Source organism: Hylobates moloch, unplaced genomic scaffold (assembly GCF_009828535.3).
Source record: "Hylobates moloch isolate HMO894 unplaced genomic scaffold, HMol_V3 SCAFFOLD_2, whole genome shotgun sequence".
Classification (NCBI taxonomy): domain Eukaryota; kingdom Metazoa; phylum Chordata; class Mammalia; order Primates; family Hylobatidae; genus Hylobates; species Hylobates moloch.
This window is the reverse complement of record NW_026652277.1, coordinates 127,880,995-127,908,024: the sequence shown is the minus strand read 5'-3', so window position 1 is coordinate 127,908,024 and position 27,030 is coordinate 127,880,995. Positions and strand designations below refer to the sequence as shown.

Below are 27,030 nucleotides of genomic sequence, written 5' to 3'. Positions count from 1 at the left end.
AGGGAGTAGACCTTACTGAGCAGTTCAAGGTTACCAGCCTCTTTGTTTACACTTTGAGCTACTCAAGCCTCAGCAATGGTGGACGCCCCTCCCCTTTCAAGCTACAGCGTCACAGGTTGATCTCAGGCTGCCACACTAGCAGTGAGCAAGGCTCCGTGGGCATGGGACCCACTGAGCCAGGCATGGGAGGGTATCTCCTGGTCTGCCAGTTGCTAAGACTGTGGGAAAAGCATATAGTATTTGATCAGGAGTGTACTGTTTCTCCAGGTACAGTCTGTCACAGCTTCCCTTGGCTAGCAAAGGGAAATCCCCTGACCCCTTGTACTTCCTGGGTGAGGCGACACCTTGCCCTGCTTCAGCTCGCCCTCTGTGGGCTGCACCCACTGTCCAACCAGTCCCAATGAGATGAACCAGATACCTCAGTTGGAAATGCAGAAATCACCCATCTTCTGCATCAGTTTCGCTGGGAGCTGCAGACCGGAGCCGTTCCTATTCGGCCATCTTGGAAGTGACCCCCTCTTCTATGTCTTCTTTCTCATTGTCTGGTACTGGTTTGGAGGCACTCTTCTCCATCAAGTCATCTTCTGTTAATTCCTCTGGTGTGCTGTCTAATTGGGTCTTGAATTTCTCCAAGATCCATACCATGCCATGCTTCATCCCCACCCTTTTTTCTGTATCCACTGTCTATTTCATTATTTCCTTGACTGGCACTGTTACAAACCCTGTGAGGTCATGCAAAACATCTGGACACAGTTTTCTCAGATTTTATGAATTTATTGTCTTGGGCTTGATGGTTTTCTTGGCTTTCTCAGTAACAACTATGGCATCTCTGATGGTATAATCCCTCCAAACTTCCATGATGTTCTCTATTGGGATTCTCTTCCATAGCGTTGACAGTCTTCCATAGAATACCATGTGTAATGAGTCTTAAATGTCCTTATGACCCCCTAATCTAGAGCCTGAATTAGAGCTGTCATGTTTGCGGGCAAGTGGACCACTTTGACACCTTCAGTGTGAAACTCATGGGGTTCTGAGTGGCCAGAGATGTTGTACAGTTATCACAAGAATTTTAAAAGACAGTCCCTTACTGGCAAGGTACTTCCTGACTTCAGGGACAAAGCGTCAGTGGGACCAATCCAGAAAAAGGATTCTCATTGTCCATGCCTTCTTGTTGTCTTGCCTTCTTTTGGCCTTCTTTTTCCTTCAATGCTTGAGGTTAGCAGCTTTATAGATAAGGGCAGTTCTGATGATAAACCCAACTGCATTTGCACAAAACAGTAGAGTTAGTGTGTCCCTTCCTGCCTTAAATCCTGGTGTTCACTTTTTCTTACTAATAAATGTTCTCTGTGGCAATTTTTTTTTTTTTCTGGAATAGGACACTCTCATCTGCATTAAAACTGTTCAGGCAGATATTGTTTCTACTCAATTTTTTTCTTTTTCTTTTCTGGTTTTTTTTTTTTTTCTTTGAGAGAGAGAAGGTCTCACTTTGTCACCCAGGCCAGGCTGGAGTACAGTGGCATGATCGTGACTCACAATAGCCTCGACCTCCCAGGCTCAGGTGATCCTCCTGCCTCACTTCCCCAAGTAGCTGGGACTATAGGCACATACCATCGTGCCCAGCTAATTTCTGTATTTTTGGTTGAGACTGGGTTTCACCATGTTGTTCAGGCTGGTCTCAAACTCCTGAGCTCAAGCAGTCTGCCCACCTTGGCCTTTCAAAGTGCTGGGATTACAGACTGTCATGCCTGGCCCAATTATTTTTTTTTTTTTCAAGCAGCATACATGGAAACTAATTATTTTCTTAATGGCATCTGGGAACTCATCTGCTGCCTCTTGGCTGACAAAAGCTGCAGCTTCTCTTGTTGTGACATTTTTAAGGCCAAACCTCTTTCTGAAAGTATCAAACCATCCTTTACTGCCATTAAATTTTCCAGGTTTAGATCTTTTGCCTTCCTTTTGCTTTAAGTTGTCATATATGGACTTCACTTTTTCTCAAATCGTGTTAGAGTCTGTATGTGTGCTTTCTCGTAACAGCCATGCACCCACAAAAATTGCATTTCGATACAAGATTAAAAGGTATTCGCAAAAAGTACAAGGTTTTTGTGTCTGCTGGCGTATCTGCAGCAATGGCTTCATGATTTTCCTTTTCTTTTTTTATAATTGCCCTTAAGTTTGATTCATTTATCTTGAAATGCTAAGCAACCACAGCTGTAGACCTCAGTCTGTGGTTCATATCAAGCAATTCAACTTTTTCTTGTAATGTTATGACTTTCTTGTACTTGAGAGTACTTCCAGCATCTCTGGTGGCACTTTGAATGAGTCTCACAATGTATTCAGGGTTTACAGTATTGAATAAAACATGATGAAAAATACACAAGAACCATGAGAGATTACTTCCTACTCTTATATGCAATTTAGTGGAGAGAGAACTGCTCAAACAGCATTTTAAGTGGATGCTAACAACACTAGAGCTAACTGCAATATCAACAGAGGGTGGCTATAAAATTGTTACAGTAATACAGTATTACTACACTTAAATTTGTTGTTATGATTTAGTACTATTAGGCTGGCAAAAACCACAGTTACATTTGCACCAACCTAATACATCTTTCCATTTCTTTATATTTCTCTTGACTGTGAATGGCACTATGTATGTTTTTGTTTTGTGTGTAAATTTTGATAAATTTTAACTTTTTATAATAGATTTCTGTATATTTTGTGGTAGTAAATAATAAAAGTCTAGTATTTACATAGATTTTATGCATTCATATCTTTAAAATATATTTTAAAATTTTTAGTATTTTTAGGCTATGTGGTTCATCTGCAAGTTTTTTCAAATTGTCTCAAATCTCCAAAATTTTCAATATATTTATTGAAAAAAATCCATATGTAAGTGGACTAGCACAGTTAAACGATTTTGTTCAAGGGTCAACTGTAATTCCAAATCCAAATTCAACAGGGACCAGTTTTAATATTACATTGTTCAATATTTATCTCTGATCACAAAGTATCTGAGGCAAATATCATGCTAGATTTCTACTGCTTGCAAAGACAAAAACTCAGTGCTCTGGATATTAAATTTTATGATATATGTTTCATTTTTGCTTAGGTAAATATGCTGAAGATATATTTGGAGAATTATTCAATGAAGCACATAGTTTTTCCTTCAGAGTCAACTCATTGCAAGAACGCGTGGACCGTTTATCTGTTAGTGTTACACAGCTTGATCCAAAGGAAGAAGAATGTAAGCTTATTAATATTGTATTTTCTTCTATGTTTATATTTTAAGTTAGATGAGATGAATGATATACTTAAGAACAGTATTAATCATGAATTTATTACAGATAATACCCATGTCCTTTGGTGTACATATTGTAATAAATCAGTGAATTATCTAAAAATGCCATCAGCATGATTCTCCTGGCTTTTCTACTCTGTTTTAAATCTCTTCTTTTTGTACACTAAACAGCTCCTAATTTTTTTGCATAAAGAAGTCATTTTCACCATTTTCCTCCATTCTCTTCATTATCTTTCTCTTTTCGTTTCTCCCTTATAATTTATTTGTATACTTTTGTCTTAGAAATAAAAATTATTAGAAAATTACCTGAAATCTTTAGGTTTGATTCTAGAAGAATGTAACTGCTTTTTTTTTTTTTTTTTTTGAGACAGACACTCTTGTCACCTAGGCTAGAGTGCAGTAGCACGATCTCGGCTCACTGCAACCTCCACCTCCCAGGTTCAAGCAATTCTCTTGCCTCAGCCTCCTGAGTAGCTGGGATTACAGGTGCCTGCCACCACGCCTGGCTAATTTTTTTATTTTTAGTAGAGGTGGGGTTTCACCATGTTGGTCAGGCTGGTCTCGAACTCCTGACCTCGTGATCTGCCCACCTCGGCCTCCCAAAGTGTTGGAATTATAGGCGTGAGCCACCACACCTGGCCATGTAACTGCTTTTAATATGCTTTTGTATGTGCATATTGCTAAAGTCTTATTAATTATTTAACTGAATGCAACTTCCTACTTTAAATGAACATTTCAAAAACAAATTGCCAGTATGTAGGGTGTAAACATTCTATACCAAGATATTAAATCAGGAATAATCAGATAGACTAAAATAATTGTAGAAACTTCAGTGGTAAAATCATGTTTTATGCCTTGATAGAATACATTGAACGCTGATGTTTCTCAAATGCCTCTTTTTGTTTGTTTCACAAAAAGAAATGCAATACTAAGAACATAATTTGCACTTACCTACCACAGATAATTGTTTAATGGAATTTCTTACACTCTCTTCAAAATATTTTTGTTGCATTAAATAGTATGAACACAAATTATATAATCTAATTTTTAGTATAAATGCAAATTATATAATAGATCTAAACTTTAACAATAAAAATACTAAAGGATGTCACTGGAAAGAACAAAAATATAATGTAAGGACGGATGTCTTAGTGATGGAACCAGCTACTTTTGAAATAATCCAATGTGTAAATAAGGAGAGGCAAATACTTGGCACACTAGATTTGTACCACTTGTAAAATGTAAAAGAGCTCTGGATACAAGAAGAAAAGGAAATAATACTTTAAAAATAGCTTTATTAAGATATATTTCACAACCTACATATACCTTGCAGTTCACCCATTTAAAGTTGAAGTGTACAATTCAGTGTTTTTTAGTATATTCAAGTTATGCAGCCGTCACCACAATCAATTTTAGAGTATTTGTATCACTCCAGAAAGAAGCCCTGTACTCATTATCAGTCACTCTGTTTCCCCTTCAGCTCAACCCCTAGCAATCACTGATCTTTCTGTCTGTATGGATTTGCCTGTATGGATTTGTCTGTATGGATCTGTCTGTATAGATATTTCATATGAATGAATAGTACAGTATATGGTCTTTTGTGACTGGCTTCTTTCTTTTAGCATAATGTTTTCAAGGTTCATTCATATAACATGTATTTGTATTTCCCTGATGGCTAATGATGTTGAGTATCTTTTCATGTGCTTACAGGCCATTTGTATATCTTCTTTGGAGAAATGTCTTATTTAGTTCCTTTGCACATTTGTAATTTGTATTATTCATGTTTTTATTTTTGACTTGTTGGAATTCTGTGTATGTTCTGGATCTAAATCCTTTATCAAATATATGATTTGCAAATATTTTCTCCCATTCTTTAGGTTGTCTTTCTTGGTGGTATCCTTTGAAACATGTGCATGTATCAATACATTAATTACACCTCATGGAATTCTTGAAATAAAATCATGTTAGTGGTGAAAAAATATTTTATGGTCATGCTTTCAAATACATAATTTATAGCCAAAACTTGTTTTTTAGATAACTCAACTGTTTATAACTTAAATATAAATTTATGCCATCAAATAATAGAGAAATACACAGGCAGTTCTCATATGTAACAAATAAAAATCAACATTTAGTTTCAAAATATTGTTACATTTTAAGAAATGTTTTAGAGCCACCATTAAACTTGAAAGTGAAAATACAGGTAACAGTAAATAAAGATGTTTGTGTTAAAAATAAAATTTTAATATGTCAACAGCTATACTGTCAGAATTATACATAGTTTCCTTTAAAATTTTTTGGAGCAGTAGGGGAAGAATTCAGAATCTAAAAGCTGAACTACTTAATTTGAAATTGTTTTGGAGAGGTTGTATTGAAGGAGTTTTCAGTTATTTAGCCTAGGTTTTTTAATTCAGTGGGAATTAAAAAAAAACATCATGTGTACAGTACTAAATAGCACAGTGTGGTATCAGTTTTTTTTAACCATTTTGTAGTAACTAAAAACTATCAATTTGAAAATATTTTTTAAATGAATTTTAAACAAAGACTTGTACAATTATATTTAAGTCAATTATGTTTATAAACATTATACTAATTTATTGCTTTATAATTCTATTAATATCAGATGTTATTGTTGGCAAGTGGAAGGGGCTTCACCACATGGTCTGTTAATAATAAGACAAACGATAAATGAGAGGAGTTGAAGGTAGAAAAGTACATCATGCTTATTAGTTTACATGTTTCTGATATGCTTTACCAAAGGAAGTTTGGGGAGATTAAACACTAGGTTTCATCTTAATTACATACTTACTGATTAACAAGTGGGGCAGGAGAGTGACAAGAATTGATCCACTTTGACTGCAGAAAACACAAGCCACTTCTGGCAGGAGCCTGAGAACAGTGTGTGGTATTGTGGCAAAAAGATTAGCCTCAAAGGTAGACAGATCTGACTTTTCTGTTCTGGCTCTGCTGTTTATTAACTGTTTAACCTCAGGTCAGTTATATACTATTTCCTAGCCTTAGCTTTCTTATATTTCAAAATGGAGTAATAATTCCTGTCTTACTGAATTGTAAAGATTAAATGAAATGAAATTTAGTGAAACCATCTAGCACATATAGTATGTACTCATTAGATACTGTATCTCCAGTGCCACTTTTTAGTGATAGTGGGGAAAAACTTTTTGCTTCTCTGAATTTTATTTTTGTATTTATAAGTGTGTTACAGGTCATGCAACAGTGGAATTGCTAGAAATACAATTATAGTGCTGCCGTTGCAGAGCCAGCCTATTGTACCTCCTGTGCCATTGATCCCATGTTCACGTTGAGTGAATTTACTTGAGGGGATGATAGGAATATTATTTTAAGGAGAAGAATAACTTAAGAATTGTTGGTTGGACGCGGTGGCTCACACCTGTAATCCCAGCACTTTGGGAGGCCGAGGTGGTCAGATCATGAGGTCAGGAGTTCAAGACCAGCCTGGCCAACATAGTGGAACCTCATCTCTACTAAAAATTAAAAAAAAAAAATTAGTCGGCCGTGGTGGCAGGTGCCTGTAGTCCCAGCTACTTGGGAAGCTGAAGCAGGAGAATTGCTTGAACCCGGGAGGAAGAGGTTGCAGTGAGCCGAGATCACGCCACTGCACTCCAACCTGGGTGACACAGCGAGACTCTGTCTCAAAAAAAAAAAAAAAAAAAAAAGAATTGTTAGGATTGTTATACTGACCTTGCTATGTTATAGGGCATTTTGTCTGTATACTTAAGGCCATATTAAATATCTAAGAAATTACCTTATTTCTTAGTATCAGGATATCACTGTAAGAGTTAAGAATGCAGCATTTTTGTATATTTTTTATTTTAACATGCTGCACAGTTCAAAATAAATGAAGTTATTTTTAAATCATATATGTGATGGGGCTGTGCTAGTTACCGGGAATACTAATGTACAAGATAGTCTTGAGTCTTCAAGAGCTTATAGTTAGGTAGAAATCCTTATAGTACAGATAAAAGATAAGTGAAAAAGAGAATAATATAGATCACCTAATACTTAAAAGTATTTCCTTTACAGTAAAGTTTGTTTTAACTTGATAGTACACATTCAATATTTATAGTATACATAGCATAGAGGTTAACAGCGTGTTTAGCCCACAATGCCACTAATAAGTAAGAAATTCCTTTCAGAGTTACTGGTGTAAGCTAAAAAAAGGAATAAAGGGAGATGGAAAAGAAGATTATAGGAGAAGAGAACCTAAGTTGGTGGGGGCCCATGATGGCAGGTAGAAGAAAGAAAAAGTTATATTTGATTGAAATATAGATATGTTTCAGGTGTCATTAGGGCCCTCTGAGCCTTCGAAATCAAAGGTTAATTAAAACCTATCTGACTGGGAAAATTAGGCACAGAATGATACGGGTAAATATAATGATAGAACATTTAAAATACGGTTTCTGATTCATAAGCCACTAAGGTCACAACCTCTTGAGCCATGCTGACTTTTAGACAAAGTATGTGAATTTCCCCTTATGTTAAATCATCATAGTAAAATAAAATGAATTCTTGATTTTTGTTTTAGTGTCTTTGCAAGATATAACAATGAGGAAGGCTTTCCGAAGTTCTACAATTCAAGACCAGCAGCTTTTCGATCGCAAGACTTTGCCTATTCCATTACAGGAGACATACGATGTTTGTGAACAACCTCCACCTCTCAATATACTCACTCCTTATAGGTAGGTAGGTTAATAAATAGTAGCCCTATTATTTATCTCAGACTTCAGATTGAAATGCTAAATCCCCAAACATTCTTTATTTCATTGGGCTTCTAGCCAACACAGAGAGCCCTCTCTGTCCACCACCTTTGGAAAACCTTTGCTTTTATTCACTGGATGAATTCCTAACATTCTGGCATACAAAAGACAAGACCTATTTAAAAGAGTTGTTTTGACAAGTTAAGAAAGGCCACCAGTAAACTTGTTAATATAAAGAGATAAGGAGTTATTGTCCTTTTAATTTAATTTTTAATCGAATGGAAAAAGCTCAAAATTCTGTCGTACTAACAAAATAAACATTATAATTTTTGCCTGTTTTGTCTACTCTTTTTTTTTTTTTTTTTTTTGAGCTGGAGTCTCGCTGTCACCCAGGCTTACTGCAAGCTCTGCCTCCCGGGTTCATGTCATTTTCCTGCCTCAGCCTACCGAGTAGCTGGGACTATAGGCGCCTGCCACCAAGCCCGGCTAAATTTTTATGTTTTTAGTAGAGATGGAGTTTCACTGTGTTAGCCAGGATGGTCTCGATCTGACCTTGTGATCCACCCGCCATGGCCTCCCAAAGTGCTGGGATTACAGGCTTGAGCCACTGCACCCAGCCTGTTTCGTCTACTCTTGATTTGATTTGTATACATTAACTTCTTACATAATGAATAGGTAGTACCTTTTTAAAATGCTTTTTACCACTTAGAATAAAATCTGGAATTATTTAGCCTCTCTTTGAAGTTCTTTCACATGGTTTGTTAAGTGGGTAATTTAAGATGTATAACACATCCTGAATAAAATAGTATTCAGAAAGTTATTTGAAATTGTAAGTCAGTGTGCAGATAATTAGATATAAATGTGACTATTAGAATGACTATTACGTGATATCTTTTGGATTTAGTAAGATAATAAATAAATCATAGTATTGGCAGAAACTGCAAAATTTCTCTCTTCTAGATGATGTTACTATCTTTTCAGGCTTTTATCTTTGGCAGAGCTATTTGTAATTATTGGAATTGCCCAAAGGACTTTTTAGAAAATTTGGGATTCAGCAGAAGTTAGGGATGAAAAATGCCCAGCTATACTTTAAATTATTAGTACTAACTTGGAAAAGCATCTGGTTTACCACTTTTCTTTGTTTCCTCATATTTGTGAGAAATTTTCTATTGGTGCAATATTCAGTTTTATTTTGGCACCATTTTAACACATGCTGTATTTTATTAATGTAAGAGGATAAACATTTTAGTGAAATTATTTCTATTCTGATTGCCTAAGTCTTACTAATGTGTGTTTTAATTGATATTTTATATTTCAGAGATGATGGTAAAGAAGGTCTGAAGTTTTATACCAATCCTTCATATTTCTTTGATCTATGGAAAGAAAAAATGTTGCAAGATACAGAGGATAAGAGGAAGGAAAAGAGGAAGCAGAAGGTATTACAAGAGATTAAAAAATTGAGGTTAATTTTTGTATATTTGTGTTTTGTTGCATATATTGAACTTCATTAATCTGGTATTTTGACAGTTTTATTTTATTGGGTCCATATAGTTAAATATGAAGTCTTTATAACTCCACAGAAAGAACACAGTCTGATGGGGAGCAGATGAGCAATTAGATTATTAGAGTATGGCATAATAAGTGCCATAGCAGAGGTATGCATAAAGGGTTTAGATAACACAAAATAGCATCTGCCTTAGCTAGCAGGCAGGGTAAACACTTCCAACAAAGCTTATAATGAATCTTGAAGAACAGATAGGAGTTAGGTGTACCAAGGAAGAGAGGAACATTTTGGTAAGAAGGAGCAATGGAATCTTGTACAGATATTGGTAACGTAGATTAAGCTAATATTTTCTTGCTACAGAGCACATCCTAAACATTTCTCTCCTAAATGTTTTGGAGAGGTTATTCACATGAAATTTCTGTTATTTCTATTGTCATTTTCCACTTTCTAATAAAATTCACTTGTATCTGCTTTATATTTCATGTTAATGATAACTGAAGGGTGAAGCAAAGTTAGATTTAGGCTGAATTATGAAGGAGGCAAATTCTGTCTTTATCATCTCTCTGGTTCTCCTGTAGCTATCTCTGCTTTCCCTAATCCCTGTATAATGCCATTGTATTGTCTTCTTTGCTAGATGGTAACCCAGTGTTCTAGCCAACATTTGCAAACTGGTGACTGGCAAGCCAGATTATGCCTGTAGGGAGTGTTTTGTTTGCCAAAGACAGAGGTTTTTTAATTTTGGAACTAGAGTGCCTGAGATGGACATATCTGTCTAGCTCACCGCATGCCCCATCTTACACCCGACTGGCTTCATTCATGTATGTTATCCGCTTGGCCACTTTGGGCATTTGAATTTGTTAGACTTACTATAGCCCTTTCTGTACTTTCTCCCTCAGTTTTGAATCACCTTTTGTTTTATTGTTTAAAGACAATGTTTTCTGTTGAGTGATATAGTTATTATGGGTTAATTAGATAATTGGATTTTTTTTTAATGTGTTGGCTAGCTAATCAGTTACTTCCCAGATAATATAACCTTAGTAAATTTTTACGTTTTGATTAGAGGTAGACAGTGCCATTCATCGTAGAAATTTCAAACTAATGCCTGTGGAGCAAGAGTTCATTAGTCTTTTTTCATCTGAAAGACTTTCTGACCTCAAATTGTATTCTTTAGGCATACTATTTTGTGTCTGGTGCATCAGTTCAAATTAGGGGTTAAACAAAACGTGGCAGGAAACTGGGATTACAGCAAACTGGCTAAGATTTAACTCTGAACGTATAAGTGAACCATTTCTGTGTTACTTTTGCTATATTATGATGACATTGTCTTTTTCAGTGTTGATGTTAGAGTTTTATTTTGATTGTGATAACCTCTTTTTTAAAAATTAGCACTTAAGCATTTGACTTTGTTTCAATACATCTGTTATAGCAGAAAAATCTAGATCGTCCTCATGAACCAGAAAAAGTGCCAAGAGCACCTCATGACAGGCGGCGAGAATGGCAGAAGCTGGCCCAAGGTCCAGAGCTGGCTGAAGATGATGTTAATCTCTTACATAAGCATATTGAAGTTGCTAATGGCCCAGCCTCTCATTTTGAAACAAGGTTTCTTTACTTTTGTTTTTTTTTTTTTTAAATGATAAAACATTGGCTTTATTTGTAATGTCTGTACTTCCAAGTCTTGAGTCCTGAACTGTTGAACAGGCAGACCCTGTTATAAATATAGAGATTATTTCAAAATCCCAACCACTGTGAGCCTACTAAAGTCAGGCCTTGAGCAGGTCATTTTCATAACTGGACCTTAGTTTTGTCATCTTAGAAAGGTGGTTGGAGTGGCTGATCTTTAGGGTTATTTTAGCTTTAGTCTGACGTCTCAATAGCCTCTCGATATTACAGACACAGTCTGCTAGAATTTTGTAATAAAAGTGTAGGGTCTGGGATTTTTTTGAAATACTGTTGATTTATTGCATATGAAATAGGAGTGAAGAAGGGGTTCTGTTTTGTTCCTTTTACTTTCCCCTGACTTCCTTTCTTTGCCACATCGCCCACCTCAGATATATTAGGACTTTCAAACAAAAGTATTCATCCCTTCTGTAGAAAAGATATTTTTCTTTCTCAGTGGCCAGGGGCCCTAACTAAATAACCTACTACCAGCAAACACATTAAACTGGAGTCTCTCTATGAAGACATTTATTTGGGTATAGTCGTACATTTGTTTGTTTGGAGACAGAATCTTGCTCTGTCGCCCAGGCTGGAGTGCAGTGTTGTGATCACAGCTCACTGCAAACTCTGCCTCCTGGGTTCAAGCGATTCTTCCACCTCAGCCTCCCAAGTAGCTGGGATTACAGGCACACGCCACCACGCCCAGCTAATTTTTGTATTTTTAGTAGAGATGAGGTCTCACCATGTTGGCCAGGCTAGTCTTGAACTCATGACCTCAAGTGATCTGCCTGTCTCAGCCTCCCAAAGTGCTGGGATTGCATGCGTGAGCCACTGTGCCCAGCCTAGTCATATGATTTTTTAATGGAAAAGAGCTTAAGGTTTTCTTTTAAGTAATATACATATAAATGATTGGGCCATAAGTGTGCAACATCTTGACCTATTTTAGGAGAAATATAAATCTGAGAGATACTATTTATCTGTATTACTGAAAGGATTGACATTAAAAAATCAGTAAACTACAGACATTTATTTCTACTACAGTTGAGTAATTAAGGTACTTAATCCGACAAACTAAACACAGTAATTTGACTTGCTGTGTGCACATCTGTTAAATCCAACTTTGTCCCCAGAATGTACTAGCAAATATTTATAAATCTTAACATGTTCGAGGTATCTAAAATTTTGCTTACATCTAAGTCACATGTTGCTATGTTACTCAGCTATTTTCTGAGTACCCTTGCACCTTTGAAAACAGCGGAAGGACAGAAACAATATAGCTAGCTACCTCTGTGCTGCTAGTATCTGGGAGGCCTTTCTCTCTGGTGCAAGACTTTTAGAAGTCATTTAAGTTTAAGAGCACACCAAGATATACTAGTAGTAGAAAACTCATTTTCCTATTCTACCTTTCTGTCATTGGCATCTTCTTGTAAAGAACTTAAATAGAGGCAGATAGCTTTCCACACAATTTGCTAAAAGTTAATTATTTTCTTGTTTATTAGATTACATATGTAATGCTTTTCATCCTGTGAGCTGAATTAGTATTCTGTTACAAAATAATAAAATAACTGATGGTCATCATAGTAGATCTCTAAATCAACAAGTAAGAGTTATATCGTGAGCAGCATTCTTTGTTTTAAAAGCAGGATTAATGTAATACATTTCTGAAAGTTTCTTAAAAATAGTTAAAATATTGGCATTGAAAGGATAAACTTTAAATATTTAATATCTCATGTAGAACCCTTTCCTCCCAATAATTCAAGAAAAATTCACTAATACTATGTATTTCTTTTAGACCTCAGACATATGTGGATCATATGGATGGATCTTACTCACTTTCTGCCTTGCCATTTAGTCAGATGAGTGAGCTTCTGACTAGAGCTGAGGAAAGGGTATTAGTCAGACCACACGAACCACCTCCGCCTCCACCAATGCATGGAGCAGGAGATGCAAAACCGATACCCACCTGTATCAGGTATGTTGGAACAAGTATATGATCTTTTATCTTAAGAGTCAGTAAGCTTTTTCTTTCAAGGACGATATAGTAAGTATTTTTGGCTTTCGGGGCTTGCAGTTTTTGTCACAAGTACTCAATTCTGCCGTTGTTGCATGAAAGCCACCATAGACTATACATAAACAAATGAATGTGTCTGTGTTTAAATAAACTCTATCTACAAAAACAGCGAGCAGGTCAGATCTGGTCTATGGGACATTATTTTTAATCTTCTGGTTAGAGCTGACACACTCTCCTACGAAAATTTAGCTAATAAGAATTTAAAGATTAAAGCCTGTTTCATTTTATTATAGTGTTGTTATCAAGCATATCATGTGCAATGTATTAAGAAAAATTAAGGATTTTTTGGAATGTGGGTAACAGTCTAAAAAATGGGAACCAAAGATGTGATTATTAATACTAATTTGGTATTAAGGAAAAACTTGAATTTCAGAGAGGATTGGCAGTTGCTTATAATAATCTTTCAGTAAAGCTATTTTGAAGTTTAACCTTGTCAGTTATTATCCAAATGATAAATTTCTAATAGAGAAATAATCAGGGAAATTTTCTAATAGAGATATAGAGATCAGCTGTACAATTTTCAGTTAAAAATCCAATTTTCTATCACTGATTCATTTGGTGTTCCATCCTTAGGAAAAGAGAGAACTGTAAATTTCTTTTTGTGGTTTGTAATTAGCTGTCATTGATTTAACTGAAACAGCATATGATGAGACTTAAAAGTTTCACTATAAATACAGCGTTGTATTGGCCACAAGTATTGCTACAAAATTGCGTGATGATCAATGTTGAGTCATTACAGAGACTCCTGTCAGTATAGAATTGAGCATTTTATTTATTAAAGTAAGCATAAAATATCTGAGTGGATGCAAAAGTTGCATGAGAGAATGAGACTATTTAGACTATTACAAACCAAAGCACCACTCAATTTTTTTGTTGATGTGCTTTTAGTTCTCTTTTTTTCTAAATACTGTTGAAGATGTTAAATTTCTATAGGAGCGTGTTAATGGATCTATTTTGATGTAATTACGGATAGTCGTTTATAGTTTGTGTGGTTAGATTTTCTCTTTAGGCTTTTCTCTTTTAATAACTTGCTAGAATCTCTTTGTCATTTCAGTTCTGCTACAGGTTTGATAGAAAATCGCCCTCAGTCACCAGCTACAGGCAGAACACCTGTGTTTGTGAGCCCCACTCCCCCACCTCCTCCACCACCTCTTCCATCTGCCTTGTCAACTTCCTCATTAAGAGCTTCAATGACTTCAACTCCTCCCCCTCCAGTACCTCCCCCACCTCCACCTCCAGCCACTGCTTTGCAAGCTCCAGCAGTACCACCACCTCCAGCTCCTCTTCAGATTGCCCCTGGAGTTCTTCACCCAGCTCCTCCTCCAATTGCACCTCCTCTAGTACAGCCCTCTCCACCAGTAGCTAGAGCTGCCCCAGTATGCGAGACTGTACCAGTTCATCCACTCCCACAAGGTGAAGTTCAGGGGCTGCCTCCACCCCCACCACCGCCTCCTCTGCCTCCACCTGGCATTCGACCATCATCACCTGTCACAGTTACAGCTCTTGCTCATCCTCCCTCTGGGCTACATCCAACTCCATCTACTGCCCCAGGTCCCCATGTTCCATTAATGCCTCCATCTCCTCCATCACAAGTTATACCTGCTTCTGAGCCAAAGCGCCATCCATCAACCCTACCTGTAATCAGTGATGCCAGGAGTGTGCTACTGGAAGCAATACGAAAAGGTAATTTTCTTAGCTCCATGAAAAGCATTGTTATAGTAGCATTGGAAACTTTCTAAATATTTAAGACAAAAATGTGTTCCTTATCTATAAAATTTTAGGTGATCATGTTTGTGTACAAATGGCCTTTAGAAAGTAAAGCTATATCCAACTTATATTTAAAATTATTTTCCAGAAAATAGATCACATTTGATCATTTTATTTTCATGCTTTGTAGGTATCCTTAAAATGTTTATTGAGTGAATGAGAAATTTAATATATCAGACTTAAATGTTATAGAATATTTAATTAAAACCCTTTATATTATGCTTAATGTGTATATTAACTCCTTTAAAAATGGTATTTTCTTCAATGTTAAGGCTGTTCATTTCGGGTATCCATGACACTTGCTCTACCAGATGCCTTTAAAGGAGTGAGTTTCCTCCCTTAGTAACAAAGGAAAGACTTCTCATATTCGTTCATTTATTGTCATTATTTCCTAAGCAAGGACTATAGGCCAGGCACTGAGCGTATAGAATGAATAATAGTGCCTTTCCCTCAAATACAATGGATAATGAAGCCACAGAAAATATATTCAACAATGTTTAATTTATTTGACCATTGAGGTGATAGAAGAAATGTACCACCTCATTAATTTTTTAGGGGGTGGTGAGCAGGGAGGTATAGTAGACCATGATGGATAAATAAACTGTAGATACTTACTGGGATACCTGGTAAGTTTTACCAACTAATAACACAGATAACATAAAGATTTAATGCCTCTCTCAGTATGATTTCTTCACATTCTTTTCTGATCTTTTTATTTTCCTATAAGTATTTCTCATGTGTATTTGATTTTATTCCAGAAATATTAATAATATCTAGTATCTAGTATTTTGATTTAAATGAATGGTTTGGATTCACTATATCAGGTATTCAGCTACGCAAAGTAGAAGAGCAGCGTGAACAGGAAGCTAAGCATGAACGCATTGAAAATGATGTTGCCACCATCCTGTCTCGCCGTATTGCTGTTGAATATAGTGATTCGGAAGATGATTCAGAATTTGATGAAGTAGATTGGTTGGAGTAAGAAAAATGCGTTGATAAATATTACAAAACTGAATGCAAATGTCCTTTGTGGTGCTTGTTCCTTGAAAATGTTTGGTCATTCTAGTGTTTTGCTTTCTTTTCCTTATAATAAATGACCCTTTTTCTCCATAACTTTTGATTTCTAAGGAAAATATTAGCATACATTTCAAACTAAATGTTTTACAGTGGCTTATCTTTTTTTTCCCCCTGAAAAGACTAATTTGGTCAAACAAACCACTAAGTATTAAGCATGGACAGCTGTTGTTAGAGTAGCAGATTCAGTTTTTTGATATATCTTAATTGTGTACTTTGTGAATTTTAATTTAAAGAAAGCAACTGAGATTGAAATCTTGAGGGCAGCTGTATCTATTAATGAGCCTTATTCCATTTCCTGATGTTTTAAAAGAAGAAACACTGCCTTGATTATACGAATACACTCAGAAAATACATTTAGCTTGTAGTGTTGAATTCTCTTAAAGGAATGCTTGAATTTTTTCATTATTGTTTTATTGTTTTTATATACTTGCCTTATTTGAATGTTTAGCAGTATCCCCTTCCCACTTATATATTGTGTGATATGATTTTGCTTGCCTATAGGAGTTAAAAACTTTTCCATGTGAAATACTCTGACTTAAACATACATGTAACTTACATAACTGTTAAGAGTAACAGTCTGATTTAATAAATGGTTCATTTTAAAAGTTCATCAGTGTTGCTCTTTGAATAAAATGATTTATCATAATGTATCAAATACTGTATGGTAGGCTTTAAATAGTGAATGAAAATTTAAAAAACACTTAAGCTACATAATTTCCTCTTAATTGCACAGCTTCATGTTGTCTACTGTGTAAGGTAGCTTTTATGTCATTTTCCCCCTAAGTTCATAAACTCTATATTTCTCAACTGCATGTGGTTTTAAATTAAAACCTCAACTTGTCATCTAATTTCAGCATACGTTAATTTAAGTTTAACAGTGTTCTTGAAATTATATTTTGCAGCCAGGCACGGTGGCTCATGCCTGTAATCCTAACACTTTGGGAGGCTGAGGCTGGTGGATCACTTGAGCCTGGGAGTTTGAGATCAGCCCAGGCAACATGGCAAGAACCCCATCTCTACAAAAAAATACAAAAATTAGCCGGGCGTGGTGGAGTGTGCCTGTAGTCCCAGCTACTTGGGAGGCTGGGGTGGGAGGATCACTTGAGCCTGGGGAGATTGAGGCTGTAGTGAGCTGAGATCATGCCACTGCATTCCAGCCTGGGCAGAGTGAGACCCTGTCTGGAAAAAAAAAAAAAAAAGAAAAGAAAAAGAAAAATTCTATTTTGCAATGATAAAATGAGTTAATTAATGTTTGCACAGCTTAGATTTAGGGCTGGAGGGGAAGCACCATTAATGCCAGATTACTTCATTTGAAGAAACGACTCAATGAAGTTTGGGTAAGTTGATTGTAAAAGTGACTGTGGTCTTCAGCCTTGCCTATATCTACTCCTTTTGCAGTACAATTTCCAGTTCTTCCCATCAAAAGGTAAGTTCTATTCCATGCCCTTGAATCTGGGTGTCCTTGAAACTTGCTTTGGCTAATAATAGCATGTAGCAAAAGTGACATTGTGCCAGTTCTAAGCCTGGGTCTCAAGAAACCTTGCAAGCTTTAGCCTTCTCTCCCTCCATCTCCCTACCTCCCTCTCTCAAACCTGTCTCTGCCATGAGAATAATCCCAAGCTAGCCTGGCTGAAGATCAGAAACCTCATGGGGGAGAGGTATCTCAGGTGAGACCATCATAGACCAGCCAAGCCCAAACTCGCTTGCTGATGGTAGACAGATAAGCAAGCCTGGACAAGGTTCACCTAGACTAGTCCAGCCCAGCCCAGTCCACTGATTCAAAATTCATGAGCAGAAGTAAATGCTTATTGTCTTACACCTAAGTTTTGAGCTGCCAGCATTATTGTGGCAATAGATAGTTGATATGTGAGGTCACTTAGTAACTTGATAATTTGGAGTAGGCTATTTAGGCAGATAACTAATGACCTGTAATCTTTATAGAATAGGAATAATGAACCAAGTTCTATTGTGGCAATTCAGTTTGGACATAAAAAAATTTTTTTCTGATAGCTTTAATAAACAAAAGATTTGATTTGCTCTTTTGGGTAGCTTAGAAAGAACAAGAGATTAGAGAGCCATTTGAGGTTCCTTTCCAACCTCATGAAAATGTATATTGTCAAATTTAACTCAAGAAAATGTCACAGTTTAAAGTCTATCTAAGTGTTCTTATGGTCAAAAGGAGGCAACTAATATATATATATTTTATAAAACTCAAATATATATACATATTTGGGGCCAGATAACCAAAACATAATAGTACTGGTTTTGAAGCAGCTAAGGGTGCTACAAAAGGAAATTGGTGAAGATTTCTTAATAATAGAAGTAGACATGTTAATCAGTAAAGCCCTGCAGTGTATATGCTCAGTAGTCTATGATAGACTTTTTTTGTTTTTCAGAATATTTTTGGAAGATGAAAAAGTGCCTGCAGACTAAATAAGCCAGATATGTAGTGTCCATTTTAAAATCAAAATAATCTTTTAATCCAGATATTTAGCTTAACTTGCTCAGGGAATTTTGGAACAGAACATTCAGTGGCCAATTTTCATACCCTAAGAAGAATGACAGTTACTGGGTAACAATTCAACCTTCTTGTTGAATTGATTTACTACTCATCAGGGTCATGCACAAGCATAGAATCAGAAAAAAAAATGTATACCATGGGGGAAACAATTGGCTTCACTTGTTTTGGTTGACATTGCCCATTTACCTCTATATTATCAAATCCAGTGAATGCTTTTTAATCCTTAATTCACATATTCTGTGTTTATTCTGCCTCCTCGAAGCTTTCAGTCTGTTGCCTTTGTTATGCTGATTCTTCTCCTTCTCCTTCCCAGGAGAAGGAGACAGGAGGAGAGGGAAATACCTAGCAGCAGTGGTGTTTCGGATGAAATGCAGTCATTATGGAGGAAAAGGGAGTTTTTCTGTATCTTTTCCTAATGAAGGGATAGTCATAAGCTTCAGATTTATAAGGCATTTTAAACCATCACCACTATTTTTCATGACTTATAATCAATCTGGGCAGATGAGATGACTTCCAAAGCATTTTCATGTTGTAAATATTTACTGAAAGGTAATAATAATGTTCATTTAGGTTGTGTTCTATAAACCATGAAACATCTTCCTCTATTTCCACTTTTAGAAAGCTCTGCCCTTTAACAACCATCTCACATCTGTATTTTCATGAAGTCTTCTCTAATTACAACTGGAGCTCATATTCCTTTTGAATTTCTTTTTTGTTTTTTTTTAGACAGAGTCTCACTCTTGAGCTGGAGTGACAGTGGGTCAGAGTCTCGCCCAGGCTGGAGTGCAGTGGCATGATCTTGGCTCACTGCAGGCTCCGCCTCCTGGGTTCAAGTTCCTTTTGAATTCCTGTAATTCTTTTATTGTAAGCTTTTTTCAAGTGATACTCATACCATTTTGCATCACAGTTATTTCCTATTTGAGCTTGCCAAATAGATTTCTTGCCCAATAGCAAGGGTGTTGTCTTAAATACGCAGCTCACAATATCTCTTCACATAAACGGGTTCAGAAATACATTCTTTTTTGTTTGGTCCACTAGGCCTCTTAAAATTATTTCTTCGTAGGCACTGCTCCTGTTTAAAATTTCTTTCTCCACTAATCTCAGTAACACAGTTGATTTAAAACTAATCCTGATTTCATCAAAACTTTGTATGTGTGTATATTAATAAATGAAAAGTATAGGAATGATTCTTCTAACCAAAATGTGAAACTTATTAGTGTTTCTGAAGTCATTTCTTAAGGCAGCAAAATTGATCGTATGTTTTAATTTCATGAGCGTTCTCATGAATTACTTTCAAAACACAGCTGTAAGTTTGTCCTTAGCAAACATAACACTGCTGTTTATTTTTTCATTTTCACTCCACTACATATATCTTGACCCCAGCTTTTTTTTAAAACCACTTTTCCAAACTGAAGCAAATCTAAAATAAATTTAAAGTTCCTAAATAGTTCAAAAATTCCTTTTAGAATTCATTATTTCTGTAATATCTACTTAGTAAAAAAGTACAAATAAACTAATGCAAGATATTAATCATGCAGTATCAGGATTTAAAGGATGGCTTTGCTGTGTTGAACTAATGAAATGGAATATCAAATTATGGTATTTCCAAGTTGTGCCATATAGCTTATAATTAATTAAAATAATCTTACTGAAGCCAAACAATGCATAGGACCCTTGGAATACAAACAAGTTTTTTCCTCCCTTTGTTCACTGCTGTACTAAGAGCAAATTTATGTCCTCCATGATTTGGCCCTAGAATGCATCAGTAATCTCTGTTGCTTTTCAAGCCTGACAACCAGGCTCTGAATAAAGAATGAATACCAGCCTTGAATGAACATTTCAGGCACTTTTTTTTAGAAGGCTAGTCATCAATACCTTTTTCTCATTATTGTAAGGCCAGCTGCTGTGTTTTTCCTTTAGAAAAAAAAAAACATAACTGAGCATGTATTGAAGTCATCTTTCTCAAGATATTTATAGTTTCTTTTTTGTATATTTGTTTAGTGGTAATGATTTTGAATATTTTATAGTATCTATATAAATGTAATCCTTGTGTATATGTATGTGTTATACTCAAAGACTTTTTGATAAATTTCTTATTTATCCTGCCTTTAAGCTAGCTTTTTCAATACTACTCTTCTGACAACAGTGTCTCCAGGAGTATTAAAATTCCATATCTTCCTTTCTGGCCTGGAAATAATATAAAAGACACAAAAGCCTTTAAGTCACAGTATGTTTTCCATTGTAACAGCTTCCAATATTACTTAAAGCGTCCATTTCATTCTTACCTATGCAAACCATGAAATGTTACACTTCTAACTTGAATGAAAATCTATAGGAACTGTTTATACCATTCTAGATAAAGGAGCACATCTCCTATTATTAATGGTTTAATATTTTTATTATATATTTGTTATATTTCTTTTCATTTATTCAGCAGCATTTTTTGATGCCTGCAGAGTTTTGAGACTACTGGGTACTGGGGCCACAACAGTGAATAGACAGAGCCCTACTTTCTGAGTATACAGATAAATTAACAAAGAACAATGAATGTTGTCAAGGAAGCTCATAGTAAAGAGAACAGTCCTAGTCTAGGAAGTCAGGAAAGGCCTCTAAAAGGAAATGACACTGAAGGTTTGAGATGAACCTAGACAGATAAATGTTGAAGTGAGCGTGGAGTCTCCCAGGCAAAGGAAACAGATGCGTGTGAATGTATGCAAATGCTTGGTGCAGAGCATACAAGCAATGCAATAGCTGGCAATACATTAGAAAGATAAGCAGGAGCAAATCATGAGAGGATCTTAGGAAACATAGTAAGGAGTTTGCATTTTATTCCATGGGCAATAAAACTGAAGAAGTGAATTATCAGTACAGCATTTTGGAAAGATAGCTGATGGCTACAAAGTGGTAAATGGATTAGAGAGAAGTCAGCTTGGCGGTCAAGAGACCACTCAGGCTGTTAGAATGGGTGAACAGATGATAGTTATGGTGGTGGCAGAGGAGAGAAATAATGAGATAGATTTAAGAGATTTAGGATGTGGAATATATGAGGTTTGGTAATTGGAGAGGAAGGAGTCAAGGATGATTTCCAGGGCTGACTTACGGTTGGGTGGAACATTAGAGGAGGAACAGGTTTGGGAGAATGGATGATAAAGTTTGGGACATTAGGCAGGGAGAGGATCACTGACATGGATAGAGGGAGGAATTAATTTTATATTTGTGGAAGGAAACTTCATATGCAGGAAGGAGAAAAGGATGGTATAAGTAGTTAAATTGAAGGTCTGATGCCAAAAAATTGAGATTTATTTTTTCTTTGAAGTAGATGATAACATACTGCTTAGGGTGACGGGGGAATAAGAGGGGTGTAAACAATATTAAGAAAAGTAGAGATGGCTTAACAATAGTCACTGTGAAAAATGGGAGAACTTTCCAAGGAAATAGGAAATTATCACAATATTGAAGCCATTGTTAAGGTTGCTGACAATGAATTTATAGTGGATCCAATTTACTATGTATGATTTTTTTCAGCAATCTGAAGACAATTGCCAGAAACAGTTGAATTTGTACAGAGTTTGGGGTTTGAGTGGGGTGGAAGGACTATCTCTTAGGAAGATTGACCAATCTCCTTAATATCTGAATCCCACAATTAAACTCCCATGTAGAAGTTCTTCACATCTAATTTGCTGTAATGCAAGTCTGATCTTGTCTTATGAAGTCCATTCACAGGCTCTCCTGGATTGTCAAATCATGCAGATGACTCTTCCTATCTTTTTAAGACTTTTTATTCCACTCCCCTAGACTCAACGTCATCTTGGTTTTCTTTCTACTTAGGCATATTATGCAGTTCCCCCTTTTTAGCCTGTTAACACCTACACAATTTCTGTCTTATTCCCATTTTAACATGCTCAGCTATCCTTTATACTGCTATCTTTTAAATCTAAAAATCTTTACTTCTAAGGATTCTGTCAAAGATAATTCTGCCTTGAAAGTTATGTAATTTGAAACAAGGAAGCAGCAAAGGGATTTGACTTTTTGTCTATCCCTTTCGTGTCTGAGTTATCTCATCTGCCTAATTTACTCTGTGGGCAGGAATCCTTTTTCCTTTAAAGAAATTTCCTTCCACTCAAAAAACAAATAATTATGCTTGATTCTATTGTGGTTTTTAGAGCATATTAAAAGTAGGCCATATTTTTAGGTTTGATTTTTGGTTTGGTTAATTTTCTACAGCTCTTTGGCAGTAAACTTTTTACTTTAGCCAGCCATCTCAGAAATGTCTGGCATAGGTTATCAGCAAAAGAATGTGGATAATTCAATGTAAACTACGTATTGAGAAAATAAAGAGAAGGGCCTACTAACCAAATACCAGGCTTTTCATCTTGATTTCAAAAATTGATTCATTCCTTTTGCTTGGTGGTTTAATCTTTGTATTATGGAACATGCATACAGAAAAGTACATAAAATTTTCAACTCAGTAATCTATTATTACAGTGTAACCACCATCCAGGTCAAGAAATAGAATATTGCCATCACTCCAGAAGCGCCTCTTGTGCACCCTCCTAATCACCACCCCTTTCCTAACTCCAACCCTAAGGATAGCCACTATCCTGATTGATGGTAATCACTTCTATTTAGACATTTGCCATCTCAGCATGTGTTTCTGAAAACTGTAGTTCAATTTGCCTCTATTTTGGACTTTAAAAGTGAATCTTTAGGTACGTGCTTTTTATTGTCTGACTTCTCTTAAAATTTTGTGAAATTTAACCGTGTTGTTACATGTAACTATTTTGTTCGTTTTCATTGTTTTATAGTAGTCCATGGTATAAACATACCACAGTTTACCCATTCTACTGTTGATGAATATTTTAGTATACAATTTGGGGCTTCTTACAAATAATACTGCTGTGAATATTTTTGCATATGTTTCTTGTTCTTTTGCAGGGATTTCTGTGAAGTGTATACCTAGAGGTGGAATTACTAGATCATAGAATAAGTGTATTTTCAGCTTTAGTGGATAATGCCAAAAATGTTTTCCAAAAATGTTGTACAAATTTATACTCCCATCAGCAGTCTGAGAATTCCTGTTGTTCCACATCCTTGTCACCCTCTGGTATTATTCTGTTTCATTTTAGGCATTCTAGTGTGCAATATCTTAGGGTGACTTAAATTTTCATTTTTCTGATTACTAGTAAGGTTGAACATCTTTTTATGTGTTTATTGTCATATCTTCTCCCTCTCTGTGGCTTCTTATTTTAATTTTCTTTGAAATTACTAATTTAATACATATTATCCAGTCTTTATGTCCTGTTTAAGAATTATATTTTTATACCAAAGTTAAATGTTTCTCCTATATTGTCTTCTGGAGACTTTGTTGTTTTACCTTTCACATTTACTTCTATAGTCCATCTGGAATTAACTTTGTGTGTGGTGTGAGGTAGGAGTTAAGTTTCAGGTTTTCTTTTTTCCAATCAAGACAGGCCCATTTATTGAAAAGATTGTTCTTTCCTCACTGCTCTGCCAGGCCAGTTTATCAAGAATACATAAATACAGGCAACAAATAAATATGCATGTGTTATTTATGTTGATATACAACTGTATAATGTTGATGTATAGATACAAATACATGTCTATTTATAGACTTTATTTTTATAACAGTATCACAGTTTTTTAATTGTCACAGCCTTAGTATAAAAGCTTAGTTTGGTAGCTTACAATGAGACCCTGGTGTCAATATCCAGAAAGCAAGCCTGTCCACCTTATTGTTTTTCTTCAAGATTATTATTCTTGGCTCCTTGTGTATCTAACTACATTTTAGAATCCGATGGGCAGCTAACAGGACATTCAGAGACAGCAGTAGCCATATTGGCCTTGGTAAGCGTGGGAGCTCATTACATAGGCTTTATTTCTGTCACTGTGACCACTCTGTTCATGTGCCCTCATGCAAGTTTTCTTGGCCTTAACAGAGCACACCTGCTTCAACTGAGTATTTAAATGTCTCTAGAACTCTCTGATGAACAGATCTTCAGTCAGCTGCTCAGCTGTATCTGCTCTTCCATAGCCAGAAATAAGGGTCTCGTTGTAAGCTACCAAACTAAGCTTTATACTTAGACTTTAACTGCCTGTTAACAGCTCTCACTTTCTCATTATCCCTCTGCAGAGCATCATAGCAACTTAGCAATAACCAGTAAACCCTACTGTCCTTGTAGGCATTGTTTTCCCCATTTCATTCAAATGCCTGAATCATTACACATGCAAGGGCGTTCTCACCAGTATGTTTTCCCAGGTTGCCACTGATGAAATCTTCAGCAGTTTGGCCATTGCCTTGTGCCAGGGACTATCCATGCCCCACATACCACTCAGGATGACATTCTCTTTGCCCACCAGATAGTAGAGAAGCCAGTCCAGTATTCGAACACATGTTTTTAGACTACTTCTGCCACCACCTGTATTATTAGTGTAGGCCCTTGGAGATGCATATGCCAAGACAAGGATTAGATGTATAAGCGAATTATTGGAGGGAATGCCTGTGATGAAAAAAAGGGATGGGACCAGAGAAAGCATGTAAAAACCTTCCAATTGTAAAGGAAAGGAGGGAAAAAGGAGGATTGGTTGGAAAGTGTTGTAGACTGCAGCGCTATTATAAGAAAGTTTGGGCCAGGCTTATGGGGAATCCTCAAGCCAAAGTTGCCTGTTAAAGGAATGGGCCAGTATTACTGACCCTGCTGTGCCCATTGGCTGTGAGTAGCATAAGGTAAGCTTGGTCTTAGCATAAATGTGGTAGTAGATTCAGAATGCTGGCAGCTGGGACCATCAGTCAACTATGTTTCCCTCAGCAGGAGATATGAATGGTACATTTTCATGGCCACCACAGATTGCCTCAGTGTCTTTGTTAAGAATCAAATGACTGTATGAGTATGAGTCTATTTCTGGGCTCGCTACTGTTCCATTGATTTGTCAGTCCTCTGCCAGCACCTCAGTTCTGATGACTGGTACACTTTGTAAGTCCTGGTCAGGTACTGTAAACCCTCCAATTTGTTCAAGATTGCTTTAGAGATTCTAGGTCCTTTGCATTCTCAAATGAATTTTAGAATTAGCTTAATTTGTTTTAAAAAAAATTCCTGGGGTTTTCACTGGAATTGCATTGAATCTATAGCTCAACTTGAAGGAGTGTTGTCAGCTTAACAATATTGAGTCTTCCAGTTGATAAGCATGGTTTATCTCTGTTTAAGCCCTCTTGAATTCTCAGCAGTGTTTTGTAGTTTTCAGTGTAGAGATTTGGCATGTCTTCTGTTGTATTTTTTCCTGAAGTATTTTATGTTTTTGACAGTACAGTATTTAAATTTTAAAATTTCACTTTCCAATTGTTTGCTGTCAGTAGACAGAAGTATAGTTGATTTATGTTTATTGATTTTGTGCCCTACAAACTTGCTAAACTCACTAATTAGTTCTAATAGTTGTTTTGTAGATTCCTATACAAATTTTAATGTAAACAATCACACTGTGTGAATAGAGGCAATATACTTTGTTTCTGATCTGTATATGTCTTTTATTTATTTTTCTTGTTTTATTAGCACGGCTGGGACTTATAGTGCAATGTTGAATAGGAGTGATCAGAGTAGGCTTCCTTGCTTTGATCCCATCTTTAATGAGAACACATTCTGTATTTCACCATTAAGCATGATATTAGCTGTAGAGTTTTTGTAGATGCCCTTTATCAGTTTGAAGAAGTTCTCTTCCTGTCCAAATTTGTTGAAAGTTTTTATCTTGATTTGGAGTTGAGTTTTGTCAGATGTTTCTGTATATCTATTAAACTGATGATATGCTTTTTCTCCTTTTTTATTAATATGATGGATTACATTGATTTTTAAACATTAAATCAACCTTGCATTTCTAGATTAAGCCCTTGCTTGATCATGATCTTTTAAATATATTACTGGATTTGATTTGCCAATGTTTTGTAAAGATTTTTGTTCTGCTGTTTAGGAGAAATATTAGTTTACTTTTTGGAATGTCTTTTTCAGATATTCCTAGTGGTATTACGCTGGCCTCATAAAAGCCTTCTCTCCGCTATTTCCTGAGAGGTTGTGTGAGATGAGTATTTTCTTTTTTAAATGTTTGACAAAATTCACCAGCGAAGCTATCCAGGCTTAGAGTTTTGTTTATGTGATGGATTTTTATAAAAGATTTAACTTATTTAAAAGGCATCAGATTATTTAGATTTTCAGTTGTGTCCATTTCATCCAAATTGTCTAATTTATTGGCATAAAGTTATTCATAATATGTTCTTATTGTCCTTTTAATGTCTATAGAATCTGTGGTGGCAGGAGTTTCTTTTTATTTATTGTTCTTGGAATCCAAAGGACTTCTTGAATCTGCAGCTTGATATCTTTCATTAGTTTTGTAACA

At 35.9% G+C, this 27,030-nt stretch overlaps 1 protein-coding gene across 3 annotated transcripts in view; it reads left to right on the top strand.

Annotated features, from left to right (window-relative positions):
• WASF1 (WASP family member 1) overlaps positions 1-16,717 on the top strand; it is a 78,214-nt gene extending 61,497 nt beyond the window's left edge. For 2 of the 3 annotated variants that reach the window (XM_032156501.2, XM_032156510.2), the window contains 7 exons: positions 3,110-3,244; positions 7,863-8,016; positions 9,353-9,470; positions 10,965-11,137; positions 12,987-13,166; positions 14,320-14,948; positions 15,857-16,717. In XM_032156501.2, coding sequence (XP_032012392.1) covers positions 3,110-3,244; positions 7,863-8,016; positions 9,353-9,470; positions 10,965-11,137; positions 12,987-13,166; positions 14,320-14,948; positions 15,857-16,014 — 1,547 coding nt within the window. In that variant the 3' untranslated portion in view covers positions 16,015-16,717. The remainder of the gene's footprint in view (positions 1-3,109; positions 3,245-7,862; positions 8,017-9,352; positions 9,471-10,964; positions 11,138-12,986; positions 13,167-14,319; positions 14,949-15,856) is intronic. The other variant, XM_058435473.1, reaches the window with a different exon arrangement.
• The last annotated feature ends 10,313 nt before the right edge of the window (positions 16,718-27,030 follow it).